This window comes from Jaculus jaculus, chromosome 16, assembly GCF_020740685.1.
Source record: "Jaculus jaculus isolate mJacJac1 chromosome 16, mJacJac1.mat.Y.cur, whole genome shotgun sequence".
Classification (NCBI taxonomy): Eukaryota; Metazoa; Chordata; class Mammalia; order Rodentia; family Dipodidae; genus Jaculus; species Jaculus jaculus.
Genome location: NC_059117.1, coordinates 2,844,603 through 2,864,706, shown reverse-complemented (window position 1 = coordinate 2,864,706; position 20,104 = coordinate 2,844,603). Strand labels below are relative to the sequence as shown.

Here is a 20,104-nt window from a genome sequence, read left to right as displayed (position 1 = left end):
TCCCACGTTAGCCAGATGCACAAGGGGGCGCACGCGTCTGGAGTTCATTTGCAGTGGCTGGAAGCCCTGGCGCATCCATTCTCTCTCTCTCCCTTTATCTGTCTTTCTCTCTGTGTCTGTCGCTCTCACATAAATAAATAAAAAAATGAACAAAAAAAATATTTTAAAAAAAATGTGTTGGGCTGGGGAGATGGCTCAGCGCTTAAAGATACTTTGCTTGCAAAGCCTGCTGTCTCAGGGTTCAATTCCCTAGTATTCACATAAAGGTAGATAAACAAAATGATGCATGTCATCTGGAGTTCATTTCCAGTGCCAAAAAATTTTGGTGCACCCATTTCTCATTCTTTCTCCCTCTGCTTGTAAATAAGCAAACAAATAAAAGAAAAAAAGTCAGTATTGCTCAGGTATGGTGGTGCATGCTTGCAAATGCTACCACTTTAAAGATAGAGGCAGGAGAATCAGGAGTTCAAGACCAGCCTGAGTTACAAAGCAGTTTACATAAAGAACAGCACTGGCCACGCAGCTTTCATAAACAGGTTTTGCCAATCCCTCTTTCAAAGCCTCAAAATTTTTCTCCATTGTACAGCTGAAATTGATACTTAACACACTGAGACTCATATTCCAGGAGATCAGTAGATATGCTTTCAAAGGTCATATTTAAGTTTTACTTACAACAAGCCTATTGTGAAAAATTAATTAAAATTGGTTTGAGCTCATAGCAAATAAACAAAACTTTTTAATCCTAGGTACCAATTATATTAGAAGCATTTTAACCCATGTCCTTTTCATTTTTCTCAAATACTGGTATTTCTTGCAAATAAGCCAGTTACAAATAGACTCTTAGATTTTGTTTTTATCACTCAGTTTGTTCTATTTCCTTGTAGAACTCTATGTCTCTATTCCAATTTCAACTTAAAATTTTATACTCAAATTTCCATGTTATATTTACCTAACTATAATTTAGATACAACTTAAGAGTATCAAGTACCAGCTTCTCCAGACATGTTAAATAATCTGTCAGCCTCTAGCAGCAGGATTAAATAGCTTTCATGTTTATTAATACATCCCAAGGACTAGAACTGGCACATGTTAGTCACTGAATATATATTTGCTAACAGAATAAAACGTAGAATCACAGTTAAAACTATTACATTAATTTACATCCCACAAATTACTTTAATCAATAAACCCCCTAGGATTATTACTTTAAAATTTCAATTCTCCAACAGATAATGACTGAGGACTTGGAAAACATCGAGTTCCATGCAGAGAAACTTGCTGTGTCAGGACACACACAAGAGAATTTCACCTGGAAGAAGGTACATGTGTTCTTTTTCATAGGTCAATCTATTTCCATTATTTGCCATTGATTTGCTTCTTCCCAAAAATTGGAATATTTTAATTAACACCCACAAATACTCAGTGATTGCTGTAGTTATTATACCCTAAAGAATTAGTGGTTTTCCAATTCTGCTCTTTTATTAATCAAAATTCAGTAAATTAAGGTACTAAGTGTTATACAGGGCTGTGTTAACAGTTTTTACTACCATATTTCATCAATTATAAGACACTTGTTCATATAACACCACTTTCCAATGTGCAATTATCTTACAATTGATGGCATCTTAACATTGTGTTATGGTTTGAGTAGTAACATCTTTTTCTTCTCTGGGGTACATCAGGTATTAGTATGAATTCAAAAGCAATACTGTCTTAGAAGATTTAGAATATTAAAAGGTATACTTCAAATTTCCATTTTAAAACCCACAATTTCCCTGCCCTCCCAGCCACTGTCCCAACATAAATATGTAACTGAAATGCTTTTACAAAAACTATCCAAACACAATTCAATTTTATATAAAATATTTAATTTTTAAAACAGGCTATTCATGTCACATAAATATTTTCAATTTTAGGTTAGCTGTTGGTGGCCAGCAGACGTGGCCAGGTGTGACTGTGAGAATGATGTAGATGCTGTCACTTTATAGTAAAGTCTAAGGCTCTAAGACTTACCATATTAGGATTTCAGAGACTTGACTACTATAGCTACTTTGCTAAGTTTCAAAATATTTCACTTTCTGTAATGCAGTTTTATTGTAAGTTGTTAGTACTCAATATTCAGATAAAAGAAAAATATTTTTTCTTCCAATAATTTTGTTCTTATCAACAAAAATTCCATCAAAAAATAAAATGGTCAATTGACAACTCATTTTATAATAGTGAAGTTGCAAATTATCTTCTTTAAAATATCCTGTTACCAAATAATATTATTTCCTAATGTAGGCTCACAAGTCAGAAAGAGGGCACTGGCTTTAGAAGTAGAGGAATTTTCATTCCATAACCACTGTTCCAATTTAAGTGTCCAATTTAAAAAGTCACTAGGATAGCTGAAACTGTTAATTGACACACTTTAATTTCCTAGAATCTACTTCTCCATTGAGTGATGATGGAAACATGGGTTTACTTTGGTTCCTTTCTAGAATTATTGTAATTGTGTATTTTGTGTGTGAACACACAACATTAGTGAAATTTGACAATACTACAATTACATTTTGTTGCTTTGAATAGAACATGTTAAAATGACCCCACACTGATCTAAGTCTGGCAGATGTCATAGTAAACATTATAGAAGTGAGGAAGGTAGGATGCTCTCTCTTACTGCTTTTCTTTTGCTTCAATAAATTCTACTTAATGAGCTAACTTTCTTAAAGTGATAACTGCACAACTTAAAATACAGTGTTGGCCACCTTCTTCCCAAGAGCCTCAGTATATTTATGCAAATTATGTTACCAGTTCTTGCTTCTAAACTCCCACCCCTCCAAGTAGAAACAGGGTCGATACGCAGCCAGAAAAGACCACTCTGAACTTCTAATTTAGCTATTACTTTCAGCACTTAACCCCTCCAAAGTATCAAAAGGTCCTGGACTGCAGAGCTGCACTGCTCCCTTTCTTTGCGTTCATGTAGTAAAAGTTAACACAGCCCACGGGCAGGCAGAAAAGAAGATAGTGTGACACACAGAGACAAGGGACCAGACAGATTACAGGTTGAGGGCCTCCTTCCTCTGCAGTAAATGCATTTATTTCCTTTAGAAGACAAATGGGTATAAGGTTAGCTACTTTTTCACACCTTCAGCTTACCTGCTAAGGCACTTACTTCACCCTCCCCACCCTACCCATATTTTCATATAAAACCACTATTTACTATTTCATTTGAATGCATTTTGCCCAAGTTATGGTAATCTGCAAAATAAAACAAAAATAACATTGACCATTTTTTATATAAAACTGTTGCATCAAGAGAAAGGTTGTGTTTTATTTTCTGAAATGAGCACAAAGTTCGCCTTTCACAATAACACTGGGAGCAGGTGCAAAGACTGACAGTGACCTTGGACTAAAGGTAGCTTTGTAAAAAGAAAAGTACTAACTAAATCAGTGCCCTTTCTGATTGTTGTAAAACTGGGGGTGGGAAAGGGTTGGTTGTTACATAAAAGTTGGTCCAAACTTACAAAAAAAAGCACAAATGTGCATAGTTCAGAGATCTGCGGGAAGCCATAAAAACTTTATGCCCCCAAGATTAGCATCCACTTAAAACTGCAAGAATACAAAATAAAATTGTTAACTAGAATCTGTGAAGATGTACAATCAATAGAGCGAGTTTTAAGAACAGCATGAATTTAAGCAAAGGTGTTTTTTTTTTTTTGTCTTTTTTCACTATTGTATGCAAGACCCTCCTCCACATAAAAATAAAGCTGTTGCTGAATTAGTATCATTCAAGTCTCTTGGATCGCCGCCTTATGGCGCAGCGAGAAAAGTCTTTCCAGATAAAAATGATGTGCCTGAGGAAAAACAGATACTCAGTACGGTAACCCTCTGCCTCGACCTCTGCCAGCTGATGTGCTAATATGTCCCCTGTATCCTTGTGAATATCCAGGTCCTTGGGCAGGAGAAGTCCAGGTCTGACCATGCAGAAGGCTGGGGCCACCTGGATTTTCCTGTAAATTACCACCATAGTTATAGTTGTGCATCTTTGCTGGCAAAGGGTGAGTGCTCTCTGGTCCTGTGGAGGGGTCACTGCTGTTTGCCAGGACTGCGATAGGACCGTGGCTATATTCAAATCTATGATCCTTGTCTCCACTAAACAACATGGGACCAGCATTGAGGTAAATGTCTCCATACCCAGCTACTGAACTGGGAAATGACTCAGGAAAGGCAGAAGGTTGAGGTGGGCCCCCAGTGTGAGATGGAGCAGCACTGCAGCTCTCCAGAGACTGGGCATCCGAGTTCCCAACGAAGCCACGCCGTGCCAGTGGTGTACTGGCAGAAGCACTTCCCAGGCCATCGGTGCTCACATAAGGAGCCGAAGAGAAAGATCCAAAGTCGTCCTTGCAGTCTGAGGGGGGGTAATCAATGCGACCTTCTCTCCTAGGCTCATCTTGTGGCTGATGCTGAGCAAGCAGCTGTAACAGAGCTGCCTTCACGCCAGCATGGGGGTCAGTCAGGGAAGAACTAGTGGTGGGAACATGCTGGCTTTCTGTCCGATAGTCCAGGTCTTCTTCAGTGACTGGGGGTGGTTCAGGAGGCTCAGGAGGCCGCTGATCAGGAGGCAGGATCCGAGGCCGGTCTGCTTCTGGCGTCAGTCCCAGTCTTCTGTCCTGGGGCTGCACGAGGCCATCTTGTCCTGAGTGAAACAAAATGAAAAAGTCAAAAGCTACTGTGGGAAAGTAAATATCCATGATAACCACTGTTTCTTACGGGCAATCCTAAAGGTGGCCAAAAGTTCCATCTCTGGCAAAACATATAGGAAAACAAAAAATGTCTACTAGTGCCAATATTGCCTGCTACCTCTTACATGTACACAGGATAGATGAAAAAATCTGGACTGTATTCAGCTTTTCACAGGTACTTCCTGTATTACTTATTGTTACTACATATTAAGTTTGTACTGCATCATTTTATACTTAGAACAGGGGGCTGGAGAGATAGCTTAGTAGTTAAGGCACTTGGTTGCAAAGACTAAGGGACCGGAGTTTGATTCCCCAGTACCCATGTAAAGCCAGATGCACAAAGTGGCACATATGTCTGGAGTATGTATGCTACAGGCCCTGGGGCACCCATTCTCTTTATCTACCCCTTTTCACTATCTCAAAGTTAAGTAAATAAAAAGTTTTAGAATAAAGGATTATTAAAGGTTATCATAACCTATATCATACATGGATACTTTGTTTACTGGGGGAAATCACCGTCACCAGTGACCTCACAATTTGTGGAAAAACCTCCTTGTGATGTCACGGAACGACTGGCATTACAGACGACCACAGCCACAGGAGACATAAGCACAACTGCAACAGCACTCCAGTGTCCACATACTCACCAGATCCTGGCGTGCTAGGTTCTGGAGGTGGCCTGAGGTGCAATGATGCCTCATGTCCTGACCCATTTTCCCTCTCTTCTAGTAGCACATCTTTCTGTTTTGACTGCTGGGCCTTTATTAACTGAGTCAACAAAACTGCAAATGCGCTCTGCACAGCAGCCTGGGCAGCATCCGTTTCCACTTTAGGCTGGATGGTCTGAGAAGGCTGAATTCCTCCCAGTGGCTTTGAAGACTCCTGCTGTGGTGTGGATGGATCTGTCTGTTTTTCACCTGTTGCCAAAATTCCAGCAGGAAGGTTTATTTTATTTAGCTGCTGTTGAGTCTCAGAGTTTACCTTAATGTTCAACACTTGGACAAAATCAGCCATATTAACACTTGTTTTAGACTGTAGTAGGTTTAGTAGAATTGCCAATTCACTGTGGTTTAACTGCTGTCCGGGGCCTGTTATTACTAAAGACAAAATTTACATTAATTAGAATGGCCATAGTTTACCGCTCCTCCCACCCCCACAATGGCTTCCCAGCACCATTTCAAAATGTACATTGAGGGAGAGTGGGCCAGAAACAATGTGAAGGGTATTTTCACGACACTTAAGATGGAACTGCAACAGAAAATACAAACAACTGCAGTCAATTTTTAGTAACTTATCTTTAGGAGTAATTCTTCAAAATGAAAAAATTATCCCCAGAACTTCATTCACAGATTTAACCAGGAAGTATCACTTTCTGAATGGAAATAATGAAGAACTAGTGTTTGCTACTTTTTAATATTTTCTGCTCCTTATTCGTCACAGCCACCTTATAAGGCAAGCTCTATTATCAGCCTCATTTTACTGAAGAAACTCACCCAAACAGACTGATCACTTTGCCCAGAACCCTCACTGTGTCAGTGGCAGGAATGATTTATCTGACTCTAGACTCTGACCTTTACTATGCTTCCTTCACTGCTCGTCTGAAATAAACTTTAATGTGCAAAAACTGTGTCTTTGCAGGAAATTGAAACAGACTATGAGAAAATTATCTGTGTTCTTGTTCAAATTACCCTTTTGTCTTAAGGTCAAGTCACTTTGGGTAAATTAGGAATGCCTACAAAAACATTCCTACTATATGCATAATGATGGCATTAACTTATCACCTGGTAATACAAATTCAGTTGGTTTTATTTTTCCAACTTTGTCTAGAATTGGTATGTTCAACACAGGTTCTTATGCCTGCTCATTTGAATCATACATAACATGTACACAGACAGCAAGTGAGGGTGACAAGCATCCTGTAATTACAGACAACATTCAACAGAAGTGTCTCTTAAGATAAAACATTGATTTTGATGACATTTATGCAATTCACAGCATGCATAAAGAATCAGGCTTGGGCTGGAGAGTGATGGCTCAGCGGTTAAAGGTACTTGCTTGCAAAGCCTGACAGCCTGGGTTCAATTTCCCAACATCCACATAAAGCTAAATGCACAAAGTGGCACATACATCTGCAGTTTGTTTGCAATGGCAAGAGCCACCCCACTCCCCTGCAAATAATAAAAGTTAGGGCTGGAGCCAGGTGTGGTGGTGCATGCCTTTTATCCCAGCACCTGGGAGGCAGAGGTAGGAGGGTCGTCGTTGAGTTCAAGGCCACCCTGAGACTATGTAGTGAATTCCAGGTCAGCCTGAGCTAGAGTGAGACCTTACCTCAGAACACAAAACCACCACCAAAAAAAAAAAAAAATTAGGGCTGGAGAGATGGCTTAGAGGTTAAGGCACTTTCTTGTAAAGCCAGGTTTGATTCACCAGTACCCATGTAAGCCAGATGCACAAAGTGGCGATGTGTCTGGATTTCATTTTCAGTAACTGTAGGCCCCATTATGCCCATTCTCATTCATTTTCTCTCTCTCTCTCTCTCTCAAAATAAATAATTAAAAAGAGAGAGAGAGAGAGAGAATCATTCTTGCCCCAAGAAACATTTTTCCTCATTGTTTTCTTCTTAGCAGAAAGTTTCTATGGGAGCTCAGAAAAAAATAATCCAATTGAAATGGCTCTTCTGCAGAAAGAACAATTTTCTTAAAAACATTTCTAGATAGTGGAGGAGGAGGAGCAAAAAGAAGCATTTCCATTCCAAAAATCAGCATGGTCATTTCTTTGGAAGGCCAGTCTCATTAGAATGCAATAACTACCCTTTCTAGCCTTCCACATGTTCCTAGTCTCCTCCTGGTAGTCTTTTTGAGCCTAACATCTACTACCTGCAACAGCAGACCTTTAGCAATAAACACCAATTTAGAAAAAGTTACTTTAGCTTTTCTCTGAGCTTCACACTTTTAACGCTAAGTACATGATTTAAATTAGTACTGGGCAGACAGCTCAGTGTTACAGCATGACTGCAGATTAGCCTGCATGGTGTGAAACAGATGAGTTTTTAGTTATGTGTATCAGTTTCCTTATGCAAGGGAAACACAGCTCTCAAAAAGAATAGATCTGAACAATGAACAACCATTCCTTTTTTGCTGTTACACTCTGTAAGATATCGGGGAAAGTATCAGTAACAGTGGAGTTAAAGGCACTACAACTGGGACGAGAACTCCCGTCATGATGTGGCCACGCTTCCTGTTCTTTCTGCGCATCTGCAGCATCCAGAGAGACAGAGTGCTGAGCCTCGTAGAGAGTATTACTAATCCTCCTGTACTAGGAAAAAATAAATAAATAAAAACGAGAAATCTGACCAATAATAGGTAGCTGGAAGATTGCTGGAAGTCGTGTTGTCAGCAGCCAAGGAAGCTCTAGACACGCAACAAAGCGATGTTAAAATTCAGGGAGTAAGCCTCACTTTCATCTTTTTACCACATGACACTACAGCAGTAGAGCAAATACATTCAATGTAAGCCACAAAATTAAGGGTGGGACCATGAAGAAAGCCCAGCCCAGCAGCATTACTGACCAGGTGCTGCACTCGAGTTGCCCTGAGGCTTCAGCTGTGTGGGTGGCAGCACGCCCTGGGGGGTGCTAGTCCTGCTGTCGTCCAATCCCAGAGACAGGTCCTTTCTGGGGGCTTTCACTGTGGAAACCTCATCCGTCATGCCCATCTGCTTCTGTCGCCTTCGCTTTTTACTCCATAATTCATGACAATCTTGCCATAAAGGAAGGCTGAAAGAAATATATGAATACTAAATTGTGCCGTTTCTTAACAAAATGCTAATGTTACAATGAAGCACTCAAAACATTCTTTCTACACAATCATTCCTGTAGACTTCATAAACAGAATCTGTAAAACTCCTTCAACAAAGATCATGCTTGATGCCCCACCTCCTTCAGGGTTTTATCTTTAGAGGTAAACTCATCTGCTTTGGCTTCTGAATAATCAGTGCATAGTAATTTATCAAAATTATGAAGGAAGAGCATATATAGATAAAAGGAGGCTGTCATTGTCACCGTACAACCGTTTAAAGCCAGTTTTTAGAGACTATCATATATTGTGTGCAGGACATGAAGAAGCATGCAGAAAAGTGTTGTTTGCAAAAAACCAGATAGAAAATAAAAAGGAATAAAGGCTAGAACATCACATTAGTGAAAGGCTTTCTACCAAAAGTCTTTCGCTTTTTAAAAACATCATATTTGCTTCTACAACCAAATGTTCTGAAAGTACACTGATTCTAATCCAGGCACAGAGATGCTCATCACTGTCAAAATTACCCACAATTCTAACAACTTTATATTAATGTAATTGTGTAAGGCTAGACAATAACCTCTGCTTAAAGAAAGACACAAATATTTGACTTACAAATATTTTCTTCTTATCCTACTTAAATAACCTATGGAAAGTACCTATTAATTGTATCTATTTTAGAGATGAGAAAATTGAGGCCCAGAAAGGTTAATAAGCTTGCCCAGAATATCTAGATTCCTTTAAGGAACACCATCTCATAATAATATACTTTCTGTCCTTCCCTTGGAATGTTTACCTTGAAGGGTACACAAAGACTTTCCAAGAATACACTTGGAATTCTTTTCAGGAAATTTCTGTTTCCACGTGTGTTCCTTTCTAAGACTGAACTCTGAGAATGACCTGCACATTCAAGTAAATTCTTCCATACTTCCTCTTTCACAATTTATAATGTTATAAAATAAAGGCATATGCAACAATATGGTTGAATCTTAGCAATATGTTAGTTTAAAAAAAAAAGGTCATTTCCACAAGATTAGAAACACTCTGACACCCTTTTATAAAATGAAAACAACTAAATTTTTTCATGTAACTTTTCATGAGTACACACAGATGGCAACAGAAAGTATATACAGGAAAAATAAAGATGATGGTTACCTCAGGTGAAGGCAAGGTAACACGTGGATGAGAGGAGAGGTTATGGTATGATTCAAGTAGGTTATTTTCAAGGTTCTAGCTTTGCTTGGTAGGTTCATGGCTGCTTATTAATATTATTTAAAATAACTAATTAAAAGTAACTAAAATAAATAAAACAGAGCCATGCATGGACCAATGATAAGTGACACAAGGATTATGATTAACCAAGTCTATGCACCTGAGGTCTGAAAACAAAACAAAGGCATACCTCTCAGCCATCTTACTATGGTGCATTGCCTCGGGGTGTAAAAACCTCCTGGAGTAACAAACAAAGGGACAATTTGAAATATTGATACTGGGAAGCTTTAAGGCATTATAAAGACGTTCCTTTCTGGGCGTGTGAGCATATTACATGATGGGAGTCTCAGCAGAGCTCTTTTGGGAAGCTCTGATTTTGGATAATATACTGTAGAATGAGTGCACCTTTTCTGTTCTGACAGGACATGCAATACTCTTAGGAGATTCAGTACAGGTTACCTTCATGTGCTTCTCTGTAAAAGACAACACTACAAATCTCTTAAGTAGCACTAGTTAGTGACCCTGACACTAGCAATATGTTCTAGATGATAGAACTTTTGTGCTTCCTTGAAGGTTCCTCCTTCTCTTTTTTTTTAAGGTAGAGTCTCACTATTACCCATGCTGGCCTTGATCTCACAGCAATTCTTCTGCCTCAGCCTCCTGAATGCTGGGATTATAGGCATGAGACATCACATCTGGCTACTTCAAGGTTCAAATGCTGGCTCAGCCACTTATGTGCAGTCTTTTAAGGCAAGTAACTTGACCTCTGTACCCCAGGGTTCTTGTTTTTTAACAACTATATCTATCTACCTCATTGGGAATGAGTGATTATGTTAACATTTCAAGGCTTGGACGATAATCTCTCACAAAGTTAGTACTATATTAACTTTGGTATCTCTAAACATTCAAGAGAAATATTTGTTTCAATGATAGAAGATCCTATTTCATTGTATAAACTGTTTATTTTTGTTGGTTTAATTTTTTTTTAATTATTTACTTGTAAGCAGAGAGAGAAGAGAGAATGGGTATGCCAGGGCTTCTAGCTGCTGCAAATGAACTCCAGTTGCATGTCCAACTTTGTGCATCTGGCTTTACATGGGTACTGGGGAATCAAACTCAGGTCATTAGGTTTTGCAGGCAAGCGCCTTAACTGCTGAGCCATTTCTCCAGCCCCAGGTTTAGTTTTGTTTTTTTTTTTAAGGTAGGGTCTCACTCTGGCCCAGGCTGACCTGGAATTCACTACGTAGTCACACGGTGGCCTTGAACTCATGGCGATCCTCCTACCTCTGCCTCCCAAGTGCTGGGATTAAAGGCGTGCGCCACCATGCCCAGCTGTTTTTTGTTTATTTTCATTATTTTATTGTATTTTATATTATATTTTATAATAGACAAAGAGGCAGAGAAAGAAGAGAGAGGGTGAGGGGGGGAGGGAGAGAGAGTGGGAGAGAATGGGCATGCCAGGGCCACCAGCCCCTGCAAATGAACTCCAGATATATACGACCCCTAGTGCACCTGGCTAACGTGGGTCCTGGGGGAATTGGGCCTTGAACCCGGGTCCTTAGGCTTCACAGGCAAGCACTTAACCTCTGAGCCATCTCTCCAGGCCAGTTCAACGCTTTTTATGATAATAAAAAAAATTATAGGTTCATTGCCAGTCTAATTAATTTTTTAGTTTGATACTTTTATTCATTTAAAGACATCAAAAAGTTTGACAGGAAAGGAGACATAAAGGGAAGAGAAAGAAAGGAAGGAGGGTACTTAATAGGTTGATATTGTATATATGTTAAGTACAGTGATTGTGATGGGAGGAAATATGAAGGAGAATGGAATTTCAAAAGGGAAAGTGTGGGGGGGGAGGAATTACCATGGGATTTTTTTTTATAATCATGGAAAATGCTAATAAAAATTTAAAGGAGAAAAAAAAAGAAATAAAATATGATCTATAATATGTCATTTTATTTAAAACTGACACATATTGCTTATAGTAAAGGAAAAGTTTTACTTAAAAAAAAGTTTGACAGGACATCTAATGAGTGGAACTGTTTCTAAATTGACTGTTCTTGGAAGAACTGATCAAGAAAGTTGGATATATACACCCACTCTTCAAAGGTATATCATGTCTTTCTTCACAGTCCTAACCTTGAAAGGGATTAATAATTTTAGCTATTCTTATATCATTTATAAAATATGAAAAGTCAAATACTTTATTTACTGAATAAAAACTGACTGACTATGGGCTGAGGAGATGGGTTGGTGGTTAACAGCGCTTGCTTGCAAAGCCTGCTGGCCCCAGGTTCAGTTTTCCAGAGCCCATGTAAAGTCAGATGCACAGAGTGGCATATGCATCTGGAGTTCATATGCAGAGGCAAGAGGCCTTAGCATACCCATTCTTTCTACCTTCCTCTCTGCAAATAAATACAAATATTAAAAATAATAATAACTGACTGAATTAATATCATTATCATCTTAACCTCACTGCTTTAATAACATCTGAAAGGTTACACACCACAATACACTACTGAGTCAAAGAAATTCTGGAAATGAATATTAGTATCTTTTAGGAAAAATAGAGCAAGGTGTGCTCTGATGAAAAATAACTCTGAATGAGGTGGCTGATAAAGTTTATAAGAAAAAGACAGCAATATTAGAAATGAATTAAACAGTACTGGTAAAGCCAAAGGAAAAAAATGAATGACTAATGTCTGAGTAAAAAATATTTTCAGGTCACATTGTTTCCAATTCTTTATTGTCACGTAAAAACTGAAGAATGTTAAACTTGAATATGAATGGTCATTAAAATCATTTTGTTAAAACTGTAGAAGGAGCTGGGCATGGTGGCACATACCTTTAATCCCAGCACTTGAGAGGCAGAGGTAAGAGGATCTCTGAGAGTTCAAGGCCACCTTGAAACTACAGCTGAGCTAAAGTGAGACCCTACCTTGAAAAACAAAATCGAACAAACCAAAAAAAGACTGTAGAAGGAATTCAAAGACAGTGATGTAGCTGTGATCCAACTCCTTGTACTCTCACATGCTTAAAAATAAAATTACAATTCACGTGGAACTATATTCATTCTAGAGTGAATAATATTACTAGGTCTGAAAACTACTTGGAGAAAAAAAATCTCAGTCATCTCACCTCCAATTGGTTCACTTCAAATAAAATTCATTGATGCTTTTCTTACAATGAAATACGCCCTCATATATCATCATGTACCATCAATATGTACAAATAAATATGTGTACCATGTACGCAGCAATCTCACACTGAAAAAATAGTCATCTAATTCTGACAATCAAATTCAGGTTGTAGAATGCTTTACCAAACACTCATCTCAAGACTTCAAAAACTGTCACTGTTGGAGCTCAGTAGTAACACAGTTGTCTCATTAGTGTGAGGCCCTAGGTTTGCTCATCAGCACTAAGAAGAAAACCAGTGTTATAAAAGCTCTCGCCACATCTCTCCAAGGAGTGACTAAAGAGATATACCAACTTAGTACAATGGATAAGCTATGAATGAATCTTTCAACTCCTTGCCTTCAAGAATCTATGCCAAAGAAGTAGTGGGTTACAGAGAAACTTGAAATAAGACTATTGGGTATCACATTCTTACCTTTTTTATACTTTATAATGGCACTATAGGTGTGCATGGTCAAGTTATAGTTTTTTTATAGTTCCTTTTTGCTTTCTTTTCTTTTTGGGGGGGTGGGAGTGGTGGTACTGGAGTTAGAACTCAGGGCCTGGAGCATGAGCTGCATTCAGCCCAGTGTTGCCCCCCCACCCCTCCAATTTTTCAAGGTAGGGTTTCACTATAGCTCAGAATGACCTGTAATTCACTGTATCGTCTCATGGTGGCCTCGAACTCATGGTGACCCTCCTACCTCTGCCTCCTGAGTGCAGGGATGTGCAGGGATTAAAGGCATTCAGCCCAGTTTTTGGAGATAACTTAAGGAGCTAATCATCAAGTAGTTGAGAAAAACAGTTTAAGAAGAAACAAATATGTATACATAATAATTATTGAAACTAAGTGAAGGATATGTGAATGTTAATTTTATTGTTATATTTTCTGTAGAGTTGAAAAATTTCCAAATCAACAACTTAAAACTACCAACAACAACCAAAAACAAACAAACAAACAAAAACCAGGTGTGGTGGTTGGTACATGCCTGTAATCCCAGCACTTAGGAAGTAGAGGCAAGAGGACCCACTTAAGACCATCCTCATCTATTTAGTGAGTTCAAGGCCAGTCTACCTGGCTCAACAATATATGTAAGAAAGAAAACAAAACCTAATGAATGACTCAAGTCCTGCAACATGTTGGGTGATAATTTCTTTTTGCTTTAAAGCCACAACATTTTTAAATAGTTAAATAAAATCTTAATGGCGCTAAGTATGACAGCCTCATCAAATATAATTATTTGACTGATGGGTGGATGAGCCAGGATTTGAACTCCAAAGCCCTCACTTATTCATTTAAACATGTTTAATTTTATTACATAGGAACATGGAGCACTTTGCTGTTAATGATGCTGCTCATCATATTACCAACTAGGAGGAAAATACCTACAGAGTATTCAGACCCTATTCAAGTATTATCCCCTCCACCCCATCAACCCTGGGGAACTTACAAGAGATACGAGAAGGTGAGAGATCAAGAAACTAGTTCTTCTATGGTGCTGGGGAAATGATTCAGCAGTTAAAGGGCTTGCTTGCTTGTAAAACCTGTCAGCTCAGGTTCAATTCCCCAGCCATCCTCTTAAAGACACATAGGTATTCATTTGTAGCAGCAAGACCCAGCCTGGTGTGTTCCCAAATACATAAATAAATTTGAAAACCAAGCTATTCTAATTTTAATACTATGCATTTTCCTATATGACAGAGTATCTCAATCCATACATACTTCTGATATCAATAAAAATTGTGTATGTTTGAGTGTGGGCCTATGTGTGAAAGTCAGAGGAAAACTTTTCTATCGGTCCTTGACTTTCTACCTCAGTCGAGGCAGGGTTTCTCTGAGGATCACATCCTACTGCCCTCTGTGGTGCTTACTGCATCTTCCAGGAGATTCTCTGCCTACTACTCCACCACCAGTATACTAGAACTGCAAAAGCTGCTACAGCTTCTGGCTTTTTACATTTAGTCTAACTTGGGTATTCAGGCTCAAGTGGTGTGCAGTTTACCCATTGAGCCATGTCCCCTGCCCGGGAATATTCTTTTAAATGATGGTGAGAATTTTCTATTGTACAGGACACCATGGAATATTTTCACTTCTGTTTCTTATTAGACTACCTTGAATTTAGAAGCTGGCTCCACTCCTTTATCATATTTGTATTCTTGGGCAAGTTTTTTAACCTCTGAGCCTGCTTCCTCCTCTGTAAAATAGTGATACCTACCGTAAGGAGTATAAAGATTGAGCTTAGCATCAACATTCTAACTAAAGCAGTTCTAATGTAACTACAGGGAGAAACAACAGCAGTGGAGATTCTTAGAGGTGAAATATGAACACAATCTTGAGAATTAACCCTGCATTAGCTAAAGAAAGGCTGCTTTTGCTGGTTCTATGGTAAGCTCAAATTAAGCAAGCATCTGATTCTTAATGTGCACAATATATGTACATCTGTCATCTCATCTATTTTTTCAACTTAACTAAGCATGGAATGTCTTTTGCTCATGATTATAAACATCTGCATACTTGGAATCTAAAACATAGCAAGTCACTTACTCTGGTGGAGGCATTTTTGAAGGTTCCACATCTCGCAGGAACTCACACTGAAGAGCCTGCTCAGCAGTGCAGCGCTTGCTGGGATCCAAGGCGAGCATGTAATCAAACAGGTCGAGGGCGGCTGCAGGAATACTAGCAGGAGAGGGTTACCACGTCACACGGGGCTACAGACACCGGCCTGGTGCTTCTTTGGAAATTTAAGTTATTCTACTTTAAATTTTAAAATAATCTTTTTATTTTAATACCAAATAAAAAAAGCAGCTGCTTTGCTCTAATTATACTTTAACAATGCTTAGAGCTGGGAGTGGTGCTTTTAATCCCAGCACTGCAGAGGCTGAGGTAAGAAGAACACTGTGAGTTCAAGGGCAGCTTGGGGCTAACAAAGTGAGTTCTACAACTTGGGCTACAGTGATACCCTGCCTGTAAAACAAAACAAATTACAAAAATTCTGACTGTGATACTAATAGTAAACTCTTAATTTAAATACCAGGTGGGAAACATAAACAAACTCATTTAGTTGATGTACTGATAAAATATTAAATAATGGGTAGTGTTCTCAAATAAATTTTAATTTTTCTTTGAAAAAATATTTCATTATTTTTACATATTTTTGTAACTATTTATCAATCAATGGTAAGTTTCATGGGCAATGCTGTTACAAATTAAAAACTGAGCATTTGTCCTGGGTCAAGTAATTTGAAAGCAATTTCAATAAAATTTAAAACAGTAGAGTCGGGCATAGTGGCACACGCCTTTAATCTCAGCACTTAGGAGGCAGAGGCAGGAGGATAACTGTGAGATCAAAGCCAGGCTGAGACTACAAAGTGAATTCCAGGTCAGCCTAGGCTAGAGTGAGACCTTACCTCGAAAACAGAAACAAAAAACTGTCATTAAGGTTATTTCATATAAGCACCAAATCGAGCATACTACACAAATCACCAATTTTCTAAAGTTACTACAAAAAGGTAATTTGCATGTAGCAAAGAGACACTCAAAATTCAATGACCTAGAAGCACTGTAATGTCTATCTCAGGTCAACAGAGGAAAGATGCTTTCTGAGCCTGGAGCTTAGCACATGGCAGATAAAGGCAGGGTCAGGAGCTCAGGTCATCCTCCGCTGCACAGTGAGTGTGCGGCCAGTCTGGGCTATATGACCATCTATAAATGACAAATAAATACAAAACAAAGTTTAAATACAGATTTAATGCAATGTGATATTTAAGCATCCCCTTCTTACAAAACAAATTCTTCTCTTAATTTTCGACGATACTGCTTCTTTGGTTTCATGGTGTTGAAATACGGTAGTTTGATTACATCAGGCCATACTGCTGGGCACGGACTCCCACATACACGGCTAAACAGTACACAAAGAGAAATGCATCACTAGAAATTACAGAGAAGCACTAGTGCACAAAGTGTTAAAACATCAACTGTGGCTAGAGTATCACAAAGCATGGACTTTAAGAACAGCGTCCAAAGCTCATGCCCATAAGGAAAGCTGGCTGCATCCCTGGGTGGACGCTCCATCGGTTCTGCTGGAAACCCGATTCCCACAACTTTCTCAGGTTACCTTAGAAAGAAGATCAGACTCTCAGAACATGGGTACTATGTGTCTGCTGTGACCCCAGTTACCACATCTCTCATCTCCTAATGCAATTCTTCCCAGAGGGCTCCTTCACATCTGTGCTTATATTATATTTTTGCCTGGATTCTAAGACAAATCCTCCTCTCTTCCCAAAGTTCAAACCAAAAACAATCTGTTTGGTAAGTCTTTTATATTCCCAATGGCTACTCAAAATAGACACTCTCCACATGCTGCTGCTTATATCATGACACTCTGTATTACAATTCTTTACAGAGCTGTCTCTCTTATTAAGTCATGGTTTGGAAACTATGCTTAAGAACTATGTGAATATAATTAGTACCAGGCAGAAAGATGTACATTAATGATAAAGGATGGAGAGAGAAATGAAGGGTACTTTTAGTTGTAAGACTATAAAAATTTAAGTTAGAGGAAAAAAACAAAAATTCTGGGGTACACTTTCAAGAATAAACCACAGACGTGTAGGAAATGGAATAAGAGAAATATATGTAATAGGCAGAGAAAAGAACAATCACAAAAGCATGAAAACAACAGACATGTGAGAGGAAGACTAAGTTATTGGTGTAGCTAGAATTCACAGCTCAGGGAAGTAAGCCAGAGTTACACAGTAAAGTTCTAAGAGGCTCTTGCATATTGATAATGAAGACAGATCTTGGAAGATAACTTCAGATTTGAATCCTGTGTGTTAATCAGCTTAGTCAATTACATTACTGAATAACCTATTACATTAAGACATTTTTAATGTGCACTTATCTTTATATTCAAAGGAAAAGGATTACTCAGGCCTAATAGAAGTATTGCTTCATCAGTATAATGCTGATTTTCTACTTGTTATTTAAATGTTTTTCATCAGTACTCACACGAGATTGGCATACAGCAATGGTTCTTAAAAGTGAGGTCCAAAGGTCCCAGGGCTTCCCTACACTCATCTAGGATCTCACAGTCAGTCAGCCAGAGGAAGTGGGGAGGGCCTCATGCTTACAACACGGCCGTCCAGACACAGAGTGACCTTGATACCACAGCTTCACCATGGCTGACAATACCTACAAGACCTGCTCAATAGGAGGGAAAAATGACCACATCAAAACAGAGAGAGGCTAATTGGAAAGAAGGAGGGATTCAATGTAAGGGGAATTCAGGAGGGGCAAAAGGGGGGGTCTTGAGAGGGGATTATGATCATGTTATGTTATGCATATTTATGAAGTTGCCAATAGTTAAAAAATAAATTCAGAAAACACAATGCACTTGTACAAAAATACTTAATTATACCTATCTCTGTTAGAGGTTGCACTTTAAGTTTATAATACTGTCTGTAATGGGATGAGAAACTCAGAAAGCAGTTCTGATATACACACAAAAACAGGATGGCCATCAAGAGCAGAACACATGCCGCTCAAGTGAAAGCTTTCTAAATGGACAGCTGCTTTAACCTGTAAAACAATTAGTGAACTACTGGCCATTCATAAGTAGGTTATTTGGGGCTAAAGGGATGGCTTAGTGATTAAGGTGTTTGCCTGCAAAGCCAAAGGACCCAGGGTAAATTCCCCAGGACCCACGTAACCCAATAAACAGGGGCACACACATCTGGAGATTGTTTGCAGTGGCTGGAGGCCCTGATGCGCTCATTCATTCTTATTCTCTCCACCCCCCTTTCTCTGTTAAATATGTTAAAATATTAAATAAAAAAGAGGTAGGTTATCTGTAATACATTGTCTTGAGAAGGAACAGCTCAAACTTCTCATTTCAAGGAAAAGAACTAACAGTCTATTGTAAATTATAAAATTCTAACTTTCAAAGGAAAATTAGAATACTGAAAAACTTTCCTTTACCACCCTGAGTTTATTATTTCATAATACTTGAAAGACATTTCCTGTGAGGTTAGTGGTGATAAATAAAAAAATTACCTTTAAAATATTCATTTATTTGAGGAGGAGGGAGAAAAGGAAGTCTAGAGATGGAAGGAAAAAGAAAACAAGAGGGAGAAAGAGAACACTTGTGCCTTTTACCACTGCAAACAAACTCCAGACACATGAATCAAACCAGGGCTATTAGACCCTATAAGCAAGCGCCTTTAACCACTGAACCATCTCCCTATTTTTTGCTGCTGTGTTTAAGCAGAGTCTCACACTAGCCCAAGCTGACCTTGATCTCACAGCGATCCTCCTAGCTTAGCATCTTGAGTGTTGGGATTAAAGGCATGTGCTGTCATACCCAGCAACATAAAACTAAACAATAAAATAGTTACTGCTCAATTTAGTGACCTAGTATCTTTTAAGTGACCAAGACAATTATAATGTGACATAATTAGGACAGATAATAAGTTTACTGGGGGCCAGGCATAGTAGCACACACCTTTAATTCCAGCACTCAGGGGGCAGAGGTAGGAGGATCACCATTGATCTGAGGACAGCCCAAGACTACATAGTGAATTCCATGTGAGCCTGGGCTAGAGACAATCTCAAAAAACAAAACAATACAAAAAAGAAAAAAGATACACTGCATTGGGTAGCCAAGTACTTGGAAGGCTGAGGTACAAACATCACCATGAGTTCAAGGTGAATTATAACTACACTGTAAAAGACTCACTTATATAACTGAAAATGGTACATCCCAGATAAGGATCCAAGTGTGACTTTATATAGTGTAAGATTTGTAAACATGTATAATAATACATTCATTTTAGCAACTTTATTATGCTGGGGGAAATTTAAATACTGTTAAAGGTAAAGATGGTATATAACACTGCAAAATAAATTCACAGATAGTTTAAACTTTTCTGTATTAACTGCCAATATAATTGTCAAATATAATGAATATGAAAGTTATTGATATTGCACCCTTAGACTACATAATGAATTCCAGGTCAGCCTGGACTAGAGTAAAACCCTACCTCAAAAAAAAAAAAAAAAGTTACTGATATCTTCAATAATTTTAAAAACAAAAAGAAGCAGGGCATGGTGGCGCACGCCTTTAATCCCAGCACTTGGGAGGCAGAGGTAGGAGTAGTCTGAGGAGAGCCTAGAGCCAGAGTTAGTTCCAGGTCAGCCTGGG

At 38.6% G+C, this 20,104-nt stretch overlaps 1 protein-coding gene across 2 annotated transcripts in view; it reads right to left on the bottom strand.

Annotated features, from left to right (window-relative positions):
- Nucleotides 1-1,031: 1,031 nt before the first annotated feature.
- Nucleotides 1,032-20,104, bottom strand: part of Cdk13 (cyclin dependent kinase 13) — a 142,566-nt gene continuing 123,493 nt past the window's right edge. The window contains exons 10-14 of one of the 2 annotated variants that reach the window (XM_045135637.1): nt 16,688-16,804; nt 15,451-15,582; nt 8,293-8,498; nt 5,372-5,821; nt 1,032-4,678 (exon numbers count right to left, since the gene is read on the bottom strand). In XM_045135637.1, the coding sequence (XP_044991572.1) occupies nt 3,855-4,678; nt 5,372-5,821; nt 8,293-8,498; nt 15,451-15,582; nt 16,688-16,804 (1,729 nt within the window). In that variant the 3' untranslated portion in view covers nt 1,032-3,854. The remainder of the gene's footprint in view (nt 4,679-5,371; nt 5,822-8,292; nt 8,499-15,450; nt 15,583-16,687; nt 16,805-20,104) is intronic. The other variant, XM_012951282.2, reaches the window with a different exon arrangement.